The 17,554-nt window shown below is 42.8% G+C and overlaps 1 protein-coding gene across 3 annotated transcripts in view; it reads right to left on the bottom strand.

Moving 5' to 3' along the window:
- The window catches only part of SLC25A26 (solute carrier family 25 member 26), an 83,049-nt gene extending 71,126 nt beyond the window's left edge, over positions 1–11,923 (bottom strand). For all 3 annotated transcript variants that reach the window (XM_088061681.1, XM_005522010.3, XM_014251682.2), the window contains exons 1-3: positions 11,842–11,923; positions 7,936–8,092; positions 6,274–6,383 (exon numbers count right to left, since the gene is read on the bottom strand). In XM_088061681.1, coding sequence (XP_087917807.1) covers positions 6,274–6,383; positions 7,936–8,092; positions 11,842–11,874 — 300 coding nt within the window. In that variant the 5' untranslated portion in view covers positions 11,875–11,923. The remainder of the gene's footprint in view (positions 1–6,273; positions 6,384–7,935; positions 8,093–11,841) is intronic.
- Positions 11,924–17,554: the final 5,631 nt, after the last annotated feature.

The following is a 17,554-nucleotide window of genomic DNA, read 5'->3' as shown; positions in this document are numbered from 1 at the left end:
TTAACATTTAAGCAATGTAGAGTTTTGTTTCATTTTTAAAACTAGACCTAAAACTTACCAAAAGCACCCTGATGTTACACACCTCTTGTACTCTAGCACAAACTGTGTCCCAGAGATTTTGAAGTTCCTCAGTACAATCACAAGCAGTTGGTTTAAACTCAAGCAGCAAAATCAAGCAGCTGAATAACATGAAAAAAATCTTCCTTAATCTGGTTGATGCTTGAATCATAAATTACTACCACTTTGAAAGACAGAAATCCTTAAAGCCTAAGAAAAGTAGACCCTTAATTCAATGTACAGAATCATCTGCATGATCCAATCTATTCCAGCAACACTTTCACCATGAAAGTCTGTTAAACTTATTTTAAAAGGCTTAAGAAACTCATTAAATCCACCAGCCAAGCCCTTCTTTCAGCAAAAGTAGCATGGTGCATCCCATCCAGCATAAAACCGTTTCCAAGGAGCCAAGTGGGGTCAGGCTGTGTTACAGGAGGACAGATGGTAATGAGATTCCAGGCAAGAGAGCACAGGCAGTATTTTCTGAAAACACATTAAGTCTCCTGTTGAAAGAGGACTAGTATTTTGCAATTTGCTCACTCTCTTGGGGTTACATTGGCCCAGAACATGGAAATTTCAACTACATTGTATTTTTATTAAGTATTTTCCTTTAATTGATCCCTTACTCTTTCCTTTATGGGCTTGTCCACATATGGAGCTATTCATAGTTATTCCTGACAAATCCTGCATAGAACATTAGTTTAAGGTAAGTTTAATCCAAAGTGTCTCAAACATTTCCAAAGCTGACTGGTACAGTTAATCACAAATCCATCAGGAAGTACTTTAAAATTATTTATTTCTTGCTTATAACTTTTTAATCCAAATTTGCTTTCCTCTGTACACTCTGAGCTACAAATCCTTCTAAATTAACTGAGTGTCAGCCCTGTGATCAAAAGACATGACAACCATCAAGCTTCACTGCAAAGCAGCATGTTCTCTAAGCCCTTAACTGAGCAGGTTACACAAAGCAGTGTGGGGGAGAGCAGCTGATGATGAAGATGCACTACGTGCAGTTAGCATGGAGCATACAAGGGAAGATCAGCATGGGTGGCTGGCTAGGTATTTGACAGTTCTTAATTTGCTGTTTCAGCCTCTAATTGTATGATGAATTTGTGGATTCATGCCCCCATTCATCTTTATTTACAACCAATTCCCAGCCGCTGCTCTCCATTTCCATCCGCTCTCTGTTCTTTCTCCACTACCTCTCAAAGGCAGCAGTCTCACCTTCCCAACCATCTCCTAACCACTGCTTCTGCATAAGGATTTGGCAAAAATCATACAGCATCTGTATTGCAGACCTGACTTCACATAGATTAATTTATGAATATTTCAAACTATGATTAATTCAAAAGACCACCTACGTTGTTGCACTCCCCACCACTGCTCCTCCTGCCAGGGTCGGAGTATTCCCTTTCTCAAAGCCTGAGTGCAGCCAGATTTGCAAGCACAAAAGGCACAATCACAGCAAAAATGACACTGATCAGTGGCACTGATCAATGAAAACAGAAAAAAGTTTCAGCATTGTGGAAAAGGTCCCATCAGACTTTGCTGTCATTTGCACGCTACTTTGAATACTCTGATCTGCCAGCACATACTACACTGGTTCAGAGGAGCTAGAATGCAAAGCACAAAATGCAAATAGTTTTATCCATTTATTAGTTGAGTTTTAAGAAAAAGGATAGCTAAAATATTCAAAGCCATTAGCCCCAAGTCTAGACACAAGTACCTCACTGCTTCTTTGCTGAACTAAAATCAGCACTCCCTAGAGTGTCCAACTTTCCTGTTGAACTGAAAAGTCACATCTTCCAACACTGCAAGTTTTGGAGGGTGAAATACCTAAAATCTTAACTTCATGTTTGATGTGAGTGGCTGTCTCATCTCTGTTAGATTGGGCTCCTGTAAGCTGATTTTCTAGAGCTTACCGAGCTGCAAAGCCCTGGCCAATTATCCTGCTGGAGACTTTCATTGCATTACTCTGAGGATTTGTCTGACTCATGCTTCTGCTTTTTCCTCAGAACAGGTATTAATAACAACTTTCTTCTCTGACCTAGCCAGTTACTTTCATGGAATTCACACCAATACACTTTTGGAGATTCTTGCTCTTCTATTAAACTGAAACTAGTTAACTGTTTCAAACAATGCTGCCAGGGCAGAGGGAAGAAGTGTCTGATTCATGGACAGCAACAGACAACAGTGTTGGCCCTCAGGTCTAGAACGCCTCTTTTTATGCAGAAACCCCCCAAGCATAAAATAAAACATACACTTTCCTCTTTTATTTGAAATAAAAACACACTTGAAATGTCATTCTACAGAATCATGATTTGTAAAACTGTAAACTTGCTTGCATTTGAGCTTGCTTCTACTAAGAAACAAGTTCATACCAGTAGTGAAAGGTAAATGAACTCCCCAGAAAGATAATTCTTCCATTAAGTTTTCGTATTTGACACATCCCAACAGGAGATAAAAAAATTCCAAAGTTATTAATATGAAGGGTCAGATGCTAATCACAGATGAACCACACACTTTGCTCTTATCACAGAAGTACCTCAAGTGGTAACGCACTGGAATTCCAACTGAGTTTGGAATTTCACCTTGAAATACCTGTCCTCACCTTGCCCTGCAGAGTCACATGATCCCCTCTCCACAATGAAGTGACAAATTTTTGAATTTTTCAGATCTCCAGTCTTCTAAAGTACTCTAGATACTTGCACAAGGACAAAAGCAGCTCAATGACTTCAGCTGGTGAAGGTCCAGAGCATGGTCATTACCATCAGCTGCCAAAGGAACAGATCTCCCTCCCATGCTGGTCCTCAGTCCTCCCCTACACTTTCTCTCTGAAAGTCAAGGTGGATTGCTGTCTTGCAAAGTAGGGAAAAAAAAGAAAGACAATGTCATCAAAAAGAGCCAATCAAGAACAAAAGGTCAGAAAGGTAAGTGTGAAACAACAATTTACAGGCAACAACCCAAAGCTTTCACTGATATGTTGCAAAACTCAGATCATAACCATAACAATATCTAAATATTAAATGGGAAAGGGCTGTTGTCAACTCCCTTCTCTGGAAAGTGAGCCAAACAACTTTATCCTCACCTCCATGGAAAAGCCAGTGGGATGTAAAATTACCTGTGCTCAATCCAAATTAGCTGTGCTGAACCCAACCACTTGGGCACTCCTGAGGGAAACCTCATTGGTCAAATGGGACAATCTTAAACCTGTCCCATGAAACCACATTTGCAGGAGCTTGGTGGGAGAGGCTCAGTATTTAGCAAGGCATTTCATAATTAATACACACACTCATATTAAGCTGACATTAAAAAAATCTGTACAAATCAATCTGGAGCTATAGTTAACTCTAGGCCTGCAAGACTAGGAACACCTGGTTACTACTGAAAATGGGCACTAGGAGCTTAAAAATGCTGCTCCTTCTTGGAGTTACTTATACCACCTTAGAATATTAAAAGTAAATTTCAGAACATCTGGTTTTCCTTTCCACTCCCTATGATGATATCATGTTTTCCAAGCACATTTGGCAGCTCACTGTAAAGATACAGGCAGACTAAACATACAGGGCAAAGCAGAGTCAAGACAAAAAAATCCAGAGTCCTGGATGCAGTGTGTTTTTTCTATCTCCAGATTTTGGTTGCACAAGTGGTACAATAAGGGCTTTTCCCCCATTGGCAACTCACGTATTTTTCAACCTTCCCCTTCCTTGATGAGATGATACACCATGTATCTGCCCTCTAGAGTTTTGGATGTGCCTTTGTAAGCAGTTTTTGATGTATTGTGGGATATTCAGAGTCCCAACACAGCAAGATTCAGCTGTAGGAAAAAATAATTATGCTTAACAGGGTCAGATTTTGTATGTACTTTATCTCAGCCTGGGAGATGAGATTAGCTTTCTATACTCCTCCTGCCTAAAAGGAAAAAAAAAAAAAACCAAAAAAAACACAACAAAATGCTGCTATAACCTCTGCCTTTTTATTGCTTGGCTTTGTCTCTCCCAGCCTGGAACTGGAAAAAATGGAGAAAACCAGTTCCAGGGTACTGTTTCTCCCATGAATTTCCACAGACTGTAAACAATACAGGAGAGTGGCTGTTATAAAAACTAAAAGTTCCCATTTGACCGATTTCTCACATATATTTTATCATATCTTGAAGCAACCTTTGTATCTCTTCCTCTTTACATATTTTATTATTTTTAGCAGGTCACATTCAAAACACAGATTAGTCAGCACAAACACATGTTTTAAGTTTTGCACATACATTTTATTAATGCACAAGAAGGTATCTGACTCATACCAGTGAAGGAACAGCAAACCTAAAAATCCATCAACACTTTCTTGCTCTATATCCTAATTTCTCTGTTTTGCCAAAAAACAGTGTGGAAATGCAAAGATATGCCTTAAGAATCCTAACGTGAGTGTCTTTGGCTTTAATGCTTCACATTTAAATGCAATTTAAATCAGAAATTCTAAAATAGAAGTACACATTATCAAAAAAACTACTGACAAAATAATAGTCCCAGTGGTTATGCCCTGATTAAAACTTAATGACTAATCAATAAAACTGTAATTATAACTTTTGCCCTGATGCAATTTGGACTAGTTTATATATTTCTATTGATCAACTAAAACTTTATATAAAACATAGATGAGAAGGTCTTGCTTTGTGCTATTTTATTACAGATTCGTTGTAGCAATCTCTACATATCTATCTCAGTTATTTTAGAGCTTTGTTCTCTCCTCACACCCATCACTCCAAGAGGAATAGAAAAGCTAGCAAAAACAGGAAAGTGAGGTGGAAAATGGCTGTTACAACATCAGAGTTCTCACACCATAACGCCACTGCCATTTCAGTGGCCACCATATACATTTCTCTGGCCTTAGAGCAGTAGAGCCAAGCACGTGAGACAGACCTGAGCAACTCCTCTAACTGTGCTGCACCATCTCTGCCAGCCCCAGCATGAAAGCAGCAAGTGCCTGGGTTGTAAAGGTGACAGACCAGCCCAGGGAATAAATGGCAACAGGTTCTGAAAGGAGTCATCTGCAGCCAGCTGGGCTTTGGCTACTGCTGATTCAATTACTTGGTAATTTTCTCACAGGATCCTCACAGGCACAGGGAGTGTACCATAAATAATCTATTGCAGAAGAAGAAACTTTTTCTTCTGATGGATCTTATTGCAAAGCACTGGCACCTCTTCACGAGCCCCACTGTCATCTTGCTTGGTTCTACAATAGCACTTGAGAAGCTCAGAACACCTCCTGGATCTGCTGTCCCATGACACATCAGGCAAACAAGGAGTTTTAGGGCTGTGCATTGGTGGTAAATAACCTCATACTGATTTCTAACAGCCTTTAGAGAATCTTCATGGAAATAAATTCTGTGCATTGCCTTAAGTTAGGAGTTAAAATCTGACAGCACAGGCACTAACCAAACTCAGAAAGAATCCACCTGAGGCAACAACACAAACAAATCCCACCCAGCCCTGTATCTATCACCTTCTATCTACCCCTACCAGAGTGCTTATAGGTGCTGCACTCATCTGTCTTCATATACTTGGTTAAATTAAGTTTTCTGGCTAAATCTCACTCAATCTAATCTGTAGCATTTCCATGGAAGAATAAAAATTGTTTGGGTGTCAAAGTTGATCCCACAGAGAGGAGGGAGAGCTGAGCTTTTTCCCATGGGAAAGCAGCCAGAATGTGCTGCTGTAGGAGTGAGGCACCTGGTGTTGAGCTGAAATAAATGGCATCTCCACACTCCTGGTAGCTTGGGAACAACATACACCTAAGCTAAGCCCCCACGGGAAAGAAAAGAAAGTCAGTTAATAAAAGAAGAATATGGAACCACAGACACAACAGATTTTTTTGTCCCATGCCATCAGTTAAGTTTAAGTTGCAAAAGAGCCAGAAAAAGCCTGTTTGTTTCCATACGGCCCATTTCCTTACCTCAGACCTGCAGAGACAATCTGCACCCCATCTTATCAGTGCAGTGCCAGGACACACTGTGTCAAAAACAGGAGAGCAGAGGTAGCCAGTGCTGGCAGGAACAGGATGGGGTGTCTAGAGCTCAACACCCAGCCCCAAGGCACTGTGCCAACAGTGAGAAACCAGCTGGTTGTAAGAACTGTCACAAGATACGACACCAAACCCGAGTTTCCATAACTGAATGGCTTCCTCTCCTCCCCTGGACACACAATAGATGAACTTCCTTCTTACCACTTCCCCAAGGGAGGCAGCCACCATGTGTGTTGCAGGGGACAAGTATGATGAAGATCCATGAGGCAGCACAGATTTCACATTCTCATAGGTGATAAAAAAAGCAGCAGCTGAAATTCAAGAATACACACAATCATAGCACTCTTCCTCCATCACAGGGCTGTACTTAAAACCAGGATATTTTTACACCAAAACAGTACAACAGTATCAACAGAATCTGTGAGATAATTCCTTCAGAAGTTTACACTTCTGGCTAGCCCTGGCAAACCTCCCATTACTATCCAAGGTGTCAGGACTCCAGGCCACACTTAGTAGTGAGCTACAGAAAGATGTGTTAATTAGCCAGGAAATGTCCAGCACATTTTGAAAAACCAGTATCTTCCATATCCATAGATAGAGTAGAGGTACTGTCTCCTCTTTGAATTGAACAGATGGTTCTTTTTTGAGGGGGGGGGAGGAAGGGAAAAACAAACAAGTCAGATTAATTGAAAAGAAAAACAAACCCAAAAAGCATAAATTCATACAATTCTGCTATCCTGCAATGTGCAAAACTGTTTCAGTAGCAGTTTATTAGTAACTTCTTCCTAGTTTTTGTCCGTTAAATATTTTGAAATTAGCTCGATAAATTTTTTTCCAAGCTTCTGAAGGATTTGTAAAAGTTCTGTGCAGTTAACAAGAAATGCACAAAACTAAACTGAGCACAGCAATATGAGCTGTGTTTACTCACTGCAACAGTCAACTACAAAGGCACTTACACCTTAAGGGTTATTCCTTTTCCTAAAGATAATTTCAGTTTTCAGTCATATGTTGGAATGATAAAACTACAGCGCAGATTTTGGAGATGTAAATACTGAAAAAAATGTCATGTCTTGCAGGGGAACAGATTTTAATTGTAAAGAAGGGCTGTGTGAATTGCCTTCTACTAATCAAAAGATGCTTATCACCTCAAAAGGAGATAACAGAGCAGCCAAGATAAAGAACTGAATTTTTTTATATCACCTTATGAAGGACATCAAACATCTGAAGGTGTCAGTGGATTTGTCAGCAAAGTTCTCCTAACATTTACATCCGACAGCACAGATTGCTGTTTTTTCATCCCTCCCTACAAAGACAAAATGGGCAAAGGCATCAGGAATTTCAAATGCCTTTTCTCTGCAGGGACTAAAAGTATCTACTTTTTTAAGCCTTAGTTTCAAAGTATTCCTGATGTTTTTACAATTTAAGCGTTATTGTTTCAGGGAGATGGGCAGAGCATCCCCAGGGCAATTAACTCAAACACCTGCAGTGCTCAAGCACTTGGAAATTCCACTCATTTCCAATGCCAAGAAAGAGTGGGTCATGACAAAAGCGTCCAGGACAAGCAAGACTCAAGCCCTCCTCGGCACCCAGAAATGCTTTAGTATGTCCTGTAAGTAAAGACAGGCTTATATCCAAGATTGCTTCCAAGGAATTGGGGTTGCTTTTCAGAGCAAACATGCAGCAGCCTTCACTCCAGTCTTGCTCAAGTTTGCTCAATGCTGGAATTCTAGAAACTGCTCTTCACAGCTGGACATGGACTCACAGAATCCAGGCACCCATAGGAGAGGAAGCCACAGACACAAATGTCCTATGTAACATAAATTACTACTTACAGAAAACAAAGCATAATCCAAGAAAATTTACCATTTGGAAAGGATCCTATTGCAGTGGAAGGAACACCAGCATAGATGCCACGAAAACCACCAGCTTTCCTAAATCCTTGAGGACTCTGAAGTCTCGTTTTTACAGTATCCAGGGGAAAAAGGATCAAGTCAACACACACACCAGCAATTCCACCAGCCTTCAAGACAAAACCAGGGAGAAAAGCCCATTAGTATTCTCAGGGGTGAAGCTGTGGTGCTTATGTGAGGAACTGAGGCACGAGTAACCCAAAGCACTGCAGACTGTATCCTTCCTGAGGCCAGCTTACAAACTGCCAGTCTTACACACAACTCAACAGCTTCCACAGCTTTAACAAGGAGGCTTCAACAAAAGTAACAAATATCACAACTTTTAAACCACATTGGTGTTTTGAATAGTGCAATGCAACACTTCCCCATTCCACAGAAAAGCCAGACAGTGAATGTCACTTATCAAGAGACAGCACAGAATGGCCAACACCTCCAGCAGTTGTGATAAAATCAAGGAAAGACTGAAGCAATTCTTCTTCCCCTTTTAGGCATCTCTAGAAAGCACGTGCACATTTTTCCAGCAAACCAATTAAAGTGTTCACACTCCCTCATTGCCTTTGAGGAACAAAGCCTAAAGTAAGCTTGTGGGGTTTTTGGGTGTTTTTTTTTGTTGTTGTTTTTGGGCTTCAGTTGTTGTTTGTTTGTTTGTATTTTTGTTTTCATTTTGTTTGTTTTTATTTTGTTCTGGTTTTTGTTTATTTGTTTGGGTTTGGTTTTGGTGGTTCTTTTGCAATAAAAGCCTATAGAAAAAAAATGGTCAAGTCATTGAAAAGTTTAGATTGGAAGGGACCTTAAAGATCTAGTTCCAGCCCCCATGGGCAGAGACACCTTCCACTATCCCAGGTTGTCCCAAGTCCCATCCAACCTGGCCTTGGACACTTCCAGGGGTGGGGCAGCCACAGCTTCTCTGGGCACCCTGTGCCAGGGCCTCACCACCCTCACATTAAATAATTTTTCTGTAATATCTAATCTAAACCTACTCTGTCAGTTTGAAGTCATTCTCCCTTGCCCTGTCACCATGTGCTCTCTCCACCTTTCCTGTAGACTCCCTTAAGGCACTGGAAATCATGTTAAAAAAAGGTGTTTTCAAAATCATAAAGAAAAGGGGCAGGTTTTCATCCAAACAATTAATAAAACAAAAGTCTAAAAAATTGATTCAACTAGGGCTCAATCTTCTTCCATGGTCTGTGTGCCAACCCAGATGACTGGGTTTCTGGTTTTTTTTAATTGCCCCATGACATGGCTGATTGTAGAAAATAATTATTGTGCAAAAACACGAGGAAAAGGCTGAAATAAACAGGAAAATTGATTTAAAATAAAACAACATCAAGAGTTAACATTAATCTATTATGAGACATTATTTAGATGCAGTGCTATTCAGAAAACACAGTTTGAAGGCTGCCTCATGTAGATCAGCACACAAGAAACAGCTGGACAGATTTTTAACTGTGCTTGAAAACAAATCACATGTGTGTTACTCCAATAATTTTTTCAGGGTAACAGAGGATTCAGAGAGGTGTTCACTATCTACTACTAAAGGTTTAATCAATAAGTTAATTACTCTTTTAATCTAGTTGGCTATTTTGAATGCATTGATTTTTCTTCACTCTTTTTCATCAAAATCCTTATCTGCTCAAAATAGCATTGATCAGATTTAATCAGATTTAATCTAGCCATCTGTTAAAACATGAATCAAAGTTACTAATTGCTTCTTTAAGTTCTCAAAAGTTCTGTATCTTAAATGTCATTTAAATTCATGAGGTAGCTAACAGAGCACCTGCCAGTGGGTGACAATAGCTGTGTGTTTGCAACAACTGCAGAAAAATGACTTTTGGTTCACAAAACACCTAGAACACAACTTCTCTCCCACCTGTCAGTAACAGCAGTGTTATCAAAAGAACCTTCACCAGGAGCTGGGGGAGGATCAGACCTCACTGGGATCTGCAGTTTCCTCACAAGGGCAGTGCAGGGACAGCTCCAATCTCTGCTCTCCAGGACCAGGGATGGCTGGGATCTGTGCCAGGGGAGCTTTAGGTTGGAGATCAGGGAAAGGTTCTTCCCCCAGAGGGTGCTGGGCACTGCCCAGGCTCCCCAGGGAATGGCCACAGCCCCAGGGCTGCCAGAGCTCCAGGAGAGCTTGGACACCGCTCAGGCACAGGGTGGGACTGTTGGGCTGTCCTGGGCAGGGCCAGGAGCTGGAATGGATGATCCTTGTGGGTCCCTTCCAACTCAGGATATAAACTATAAACTCCATCACAATGATTAAGCAAAACCGGGACCTAATTCCAACGCATTGAGCCACAACCTCACTGCTCACCTCTGTGTGCCTCGGAGCTTTTGGGGCAGGCAGCTGCACTCTCCTCTCCTGCAGCTTTCCCCACACCAGCCAAGGCACCACATCCCTGATTTTCCACACAGAACCAACAGGGAGCACTGGATGTTTCCAAAGGAGCCCCTAGCTGTGGTGTCTGGGGCTCCATCCCCTTGCTGAGACCACATATGGAAAAACAGCTTTTAAAGTGGGAAATGTTTCACAGACAGGGTCAGGGGCTCCCCGTGGTTCTGGAGTGGCTGCTGAAGCCACAAACTGTGGCCACCCCTCAGCTCAGCTCATCACCTTGCCAGTGGTCAGGCAGGCCATCTGCAAAATGTGGAATATGTAAAATGTTTCCTCAGACAGGATGTTCTTTGATGTTAGAGCCTGTAACTTTCAAACTTAATCAACAAGAAAGGAGATTTAATTGTTGAAACAGAGAGTAACCAACAGGCCTCACGTGATGTCCATGTGTTAGAAAGCCAAAACAGTGAAATTGCTGAACTTTAGGGCTGCATGTTTCAATAATGTCAGACCTAGAGGGAGGTTAACAAATGCTGGGAAGAAGGATGTACCACTAACAGCGATCACAAAGGATGCAGAATTTATAGGCTACAGGGGCATTTGGCAGAACCCCAAAGAAAGGGGAGAAACTAATAAAGACAGCTCGTCAAGTGAGCTGAGCCAGCTCCAATTGAGAACAGGTAATTCCAGCAGGGGCACGTCACAGCCACCAATGAAGGAAATCCACCCACCCAAAGGAAGACAAAGACTGAGCATGTGGATTAATTACCATGGGAAGCCAGAGAATCATTAACCAATAGAAGAGAATAATTAATAAGAGAACATATGTAACCTGCAGCCAATGAACATTAATACTTCTATTTGGTAAAGAGCAGAAGAAGTGAAAAGTTTTGGTGGTTGCAGTGCTGGCTTTGTGGATTTACCACTCAGTGCCCCTTTCTGCACAAAGAATTATACAGAAATTAATTATATAGAAATCAATAACTATAATATATACATATTACTAATTATAAACTAATAGATATAATGTAAATATATATATTACATAAATTATATACAAACTAATATATATAATTTATGCAAATAATATATAATGTATAAATATTATATATTTATATATAATATACAAATAAAATCTATATAATGTATTCATAGTATACATTATGTATTATATAAATCTGATAATTATTCATAAGATAATTATTATATTTATTATAGAATTTATAATATATAATTAAATATAATACAAAATATATAGAGTATTTATTATATATATTTATCTATCCATATATATAATAATTATATAAATAAAATATACAAATATATCAGTATTTTATGCATTATATATATGATATGCATATATGTGTGTGTGTATATATATAGAGATTATATAGAAATGTGTATCTATCTATCTATATAAAAAAATTATAGTCTGTAAATATATTTCTATTCTACTCTGCTTGTGGACCGGGCTCTTGCACAGACCGGGTAACACAACGTGTTTTGGGCTCTCTCACTCACCGCCAAGGCCGCCCAGGACTCCCGCGGCTCCATGAAGGGGGGGCGGTCGGGGTTGGCGGCCCGGGCCGGGCTCGGCGGGGCCGGGCTCGGCGGGGCCGGGCTCGGCGGGGCCGGGCTCGGCGGGGCAGGGCTCGGCGGGGCAGGGCTCGGCGGGGCAGGGCTCGGCGGGGCAGGGCTCGGCGGGATCGGGCTCGGCGGGGCCGGGCTCGGCGGGATCGGGCTCGGCGGGGCAGGGCTCGGCGGGACCGGGCCGGGCGGGGCAGGGCTCGGGGGGGCGGGGCTCGGCGGGGCAGGGCTCGGTGGGGCCGGGCTCGGCGGGGCAGGGCTCGGCGGGGCAGCGCTCGGCGGGATCGGGCTCGGCGGGGCAGGGCTCGGTGGGGCCGGGCTCAGCGGCGCTCCAGGCACTCCCCGTGCGCGGACATGGGCGCAGCCATCTTGCCGACCCCGGTCCGGCGGTCACGTGACCGCGCCTCTCCCAGTGCGCCTGCGCACGGCGGGCAGCGCTGGCAATTAGCGCCGAGTGTTAATTAGTTAATTGTGCTTAGCGGCACAACGGGTTACTGTGCAGTACCGACACTGCCGCTTCCGACTCTTCCTGGCGCCCCTGAGGTGCTGGTGGGTGCGCTAGTCGTGTCTGGGGTCCGTTTGGAATGCAGTTTTTCCGTGTGCCCTGGAAAAAAATGACATCCTGAGGGAAGAGTCTTGAAATCCTGAAATTGAGGGTTTTCCTCAGTTGATGTTGGTGTCTTCAAGCTGAATTTTCTGTGTCCAGGATGAATTTTCTCACCTTTTGTGAACGTGACTGATGATGTCAGATAACTTCTACAATAAAACTTTGTGTTTCCAGCATTGCGTAAAATCACATTACCCAAATAAATACGCGTTAGAGAGGTGGGGAATGTGTGTTGGGCGGATTCATGTAAATTTTACTATATAATAGATGTAAGATTTTATCCCTTGGGGTGCGCTTGATTTGTGGAAACTTTCACCTTGCACCCTGTGCAGTATAAACAGTATCTCCTTTTCCAAATAAAAGTGGTTCTCACAGCATCCATGGGATCTTCCAGCCAGGAATGATCCCCTGAGCCAGAGCAGTTCACAGAAAAAGTAACAAACCCTCCCGGCCAGGGTCATCGCTCCTGCCTCTTCCCAAGAGCTCTGCTGCCTCTCCTGGAATGGAAAATGCCATTTTTCACCGGTATCCCAAAGGCTTTTACGTTTTGCATTTGTGTCCCGCTGGCTCTCCCCCTTTCTGCAAGGGGCATTCAATTAATCAGTGGTTCCAAAGGTTGCAGAGAGGATTTTGGCACAGAGTCCTCACACAATCCTCACCCAGCAGGAAACCACACTTGGAATTACTGGAAATGTGATTCTAGAGGAGGAAGAAGGGGTGAATGTTGGCGAGCACTGCAGTGTGTGCAGAACCAGAAAATTCAGGCAGGCTCCGATTCCAAGATTTCCTTGGCTGCAAGCGTGTCACTTGGGATGAGTTTTGGATGTAGCTGCTGGGAATGTGATGGTGCCTCACATCGAGCTCAGCTCCTCTCCATCAGACTGCTTGGGGTGTTTGCAGGTGGGAAGCGCTGTGCAGAGCTGGGCTGTAACTTCTGCCTACAGCAAGCACCGTGACTGGCACCAAAGTGCCATTGCCAACACCAGCAAATTCTTTACAGCTCTCCTACAACACTGTGATTTTTTTCCTGAGCTGACTCAGCCACCAGAGAAAGGTGATGTTTGAGCAGTTTTCATTTCATTTAGTCTTCATTTTCATTTTGAGTGAAAAGCTCAAAGCTCTGCAGACAAAAATAGAAAGAACCCAAGTGTGTTGCATTTCTCAACCTCCTTAGATTTTTAAGGCAGCTCCTTGGTTTTCTGTCTCCAGCTTACAATTTTTACGGTAGTCTGGTGGGTTATCAGTACTTTGCTTTAGTTTGGGCTGTACTGTGCTTATTATGAGGCAAACACTTGTTTGTTTCATATCAGGAACGATCAAACAAGTGGACTCCTTTGGCATTACTACCTCACCTGTCCCTGGTATGGGTGTCTGACCACCTGGAGTCTAAGGCAGGCCGGTTTTCTGTCCTAGGAATTAATCCCTGAAAATTCCCGTGACAAGGGGGTTAGAACTAGATATTTAAGGTCTCTTCCAACCCAAATCATTCTGTGATTCTACAAAAACTTTGATCCTGGTTCCTGGAAGAAGTAGGTGCCGCAGTTACATATTCCAGCTGTAATACAGGGATGACTGGATTGTGAGCAGTTATTACAGTAACACCCGTCAGAGCACCTGGCTCTCTGAAAGAACCCTGCTATTTTTACAGAAATAAAAAGAATGTGAAATCTACCATTTCCAGATGGTTTTCTGTTTAGTGGCTAAATAAACTCAAAAGCTGAAAGTTCCTCACTTTCCAGGTCCATGTCTGTCATTAAATTAAGCACATTGGAGCCATATTGAGGGAAAAAATCAAACATCTGCAGTAAATGAAGCAGGCTTTTGGACTCACTGCTATCCCCCAGAACCCAGCCATGGCAGCACTTAAAACAAGACCTTTTTACCCCCATGTGCCCAGGAGGTTTCTTGATGTAAAGGTTCTTGGGGTCATGGCAGGCATTCTTCACATTGCTCAGTGCAAAGCTTTCAGATACACTCTGTGGCACTGACTCTTTTATTTATCACCTTCTGTCAGGAGAACTGCTGCTGCATCAGAGAGGTCACAACCTTCTATTCTTCCAAGCCACTGTCCTGTCTTAAATGAACAAGTTCTGCTTAATGCCATAGGCCAAACATCAATCTTTGTGCCAAGTCCTTCAGCGGACTTCCCCTGGGCTTGGAAAGTAAATTGAGTGAAAAAAGAGATCTGGTTTCTCACATACTTTCTTCCCTGCAAGAAAATGCTGTGGGTGCTCTCCAGCATCTCTCCAGTGCACGGGAAGAAGATGGGCCCAGCAGAACTTTGCACAGGTAGCATCTGACTGCACCTGTACAGCAGATGTTCATGGTCAGCCCTATTTTCAGCTTCTCCCAAGCCCAAGTCCAGCTGTGGCTGGAGGGCAAGCTGGGGAGGCTGGGGAGCAGCCACATGGGGCTAGTCTCAGGCACTGCAGGGGCAATACCCTGAAGCAGAGGAGAGAACAAACACTTGTGTTCATCCTGCTGCAAGTGTAGACTCTGCCAGCACCACAGCAGCTTGCTGGCCAAAATTTTTTTGCTCAGCTCCTCCTTTAATCTTCTTTTCTGTTCCCTGCTTTTCTTTCTCTGCCCTTCCTTGCTGATGGCTGCAGGCTGGTAAGAATGCTTTTTAAAAATGGCCATTATGCCTACACCACCTCACCTTCTTCCCTCAGCCTTTGCAGCACATAAAAGGCTTGGCAAGAGATGAAAAGCCTTTTAATTGTGGTAGGATAAGGAACAAACTGCATCTCTGGAATCACTGAGTGGGATGTGAGCTGCCAGCAGCACAGCAACCTTCTAGGTTATGCTCTGAAGAGAAAGAGATTGCAGGGAGTGAGTATCAGCCACTCATGGCTCCTCTTTGTCAGGGCTACTTCAGCACCATTTTGCATTGATTTCACATTAATCCTTCCACCAGTACAACAATGCACATGCACAAAAATGCCTGTATGTGTGGATCTGTGAATATGTAAGCATGTTATATTCTTTGCGTGTGTTTCCTCCCCACTCTCTGGCTGCTGTTGGATGTCTGACACCAGCAGCAGAAGATTTATTGATCTGGTCATAACATATTAAGGCTGCTGAAGAGCAGATGTTAAAAACAGACTTCTTGGCATATATCAGCCCCCAGTGGTATTGGTCTCACACACATTCCAGTTTATTCATTGAAGCAATTTCTCTCCTCATTCTCTTCATTATCTTCCTTCTGGGCAATTCAGGCACACCAGAGCCAACCCCTTCCAGTCAGTCAGTCCTTCTTGGATCACCATTTTTGCTTTAGCTTGGGTAGCACCCAACAACTTTTCCTTCCTAAGAAGGAAAAGCCCATCCTCCTGTTCATAAAAGCAGATGGGAATTTATCAGCTGCAAAACTTTATCCTGGCATAAATACAGTGAAAATAAAGACTCAGGGATCCCCCTAATTTGATAATAAGCAGGTGCATAATGAGGCCAGGGAAGCCATCTGAAGGAGGAACTTCAATGATATGACCACATGGAGCACCCAAGAGGCTGTGATGCACCACAGGAGCATATCTTGGCAGATGAGGAACAAAACACAACCCTTTGACCATAAAAATGTTGTTTGTCCCATTTTATTGCAAACAGCCACAGACATGTGAAATTCATGGGGTTCTTCCTGTGCAGGAGAGCAGCGTGGCTCCATGCACCAGAAAGGTGTGACCCTGGTCCTTCTCCAGGAACTTGTCACCAGCCTCCCCAAACACCTGGTGTGCACACTCTAAGGTGAGGGCTCCTTCCAGACTCTTGCAGAATCTTGCAGGTTTATATTCTGCAGTTTATCTCTGCCAGGGATAGGGCAGCAATGCTCCTGGCCGCAGCTTTGGTGTAGTCAAATCCGAGAAACCCCCTGACACCAGGGCTCTGGCACAATGCAGCACCGTCCTGTTCCCAGTAATTCCTCCCAAGACTGGTACTTGCTGCCACCCCAGTGTCCCATGGCCCCTCTGTGTGCTCAGCAGCTTTGCTGCAAACCTCTGCCCACATGCTTCTGGAATTGTCTGCTTCAGAAAAACAAAAATGAACTAAATATTTTCCTAATACGTCGCCAGCAGTGGACAGCTGGACCTGGATGGGCAGGAATTTTTCCAGCTCTCCTAATTTTGACAGTCTTCCTTTTCCTGCCTTAAACCTCATGCAAACTATGGGCAAGGCCAGTTTAATCTGGATTTTAAGTGATTTTTTTTGCCACTCATATGCCATTAGCTTCCCCTCATGTTTACAGTAGCATTCCCTGTTCTTAAGTCTGGCAGGGTTTAGAAATTCTGCTGAAATAATAATTGCAGTAAATTTTTATGGAAACAGATGGGGGAACCAGACAGCCATAAATTTAATAACTCCTTTGAGTACTTAGTAGCAGAAACACGAGTCCCCAAGTTCATTAAGAAAAAAATTGATTAATGATGATATAGATTTTGCATAATGATAGAAAGCCTTAAACTGTACAACTTTTGAATGCTTCTCATTTATTCTGCTTAATTGGCTGCCTGGACAATTGGAGGTGAAAGGCCTGGGAAAGACAGTAAACAAGCATTTTAACTACTGGGTAAAGTAAGTAAAATAACGATCCAGTGGCAATGCAGTGACCTTTACATGTGAACACATCTTTCAGACTCTCTGCAGTTAGTCTTACAGCACAGCTGAGTTAATCTAATATTTCCATTTCCATCTCTCATAAGAGAAATGAAGGAAAATCTTAATTATGCCTGTAGCTGTGGTTATAATCCAGCCCCCTGACACAGGAATTATTCACATCTGTTCTCAACTCATTTTGTGGGCCAATGCAATGACTTAGTTGACTCAGGAAACAGAGCTAAGAAAAAGTTTACAACAGAATGTCCCTAAGCTGCCCAAATAATTCTGCATTTCCAAATTGTCCCAGAGGAGCAATCCCTGACATTCCCATAGAGTGGCTGGAACCAGGAAATGCAGTTTCTTCAGCCACTGGTTTGCTTCAGTCATTCTGGTGATTTAGTGATTTTCTGGTTCTTCTTCTTTTTAATAAAGAGCATTAACAGACCT

This window comes from Pseudopodoces humilis, chromosome 13 (genome assembly GCF_049639895.1).
Source record: "Pseudopodoces humilis isolate 2021_Gansu_Grassland_sample_001 chromosome 13, ASM4963989v1, whole genome shotgun sequence".
Taxonomy (NCBI): Eukaryota; Metazoa; Chordata; class Aves; order Passeriformes; family Paridae; genus Pseudopodoces; species Pseudopodoces humilis.
Note: the sequence above shows the minus strand (reverse complement) of the source record. Positions and strands in the feature narration are given on the sequence as shown.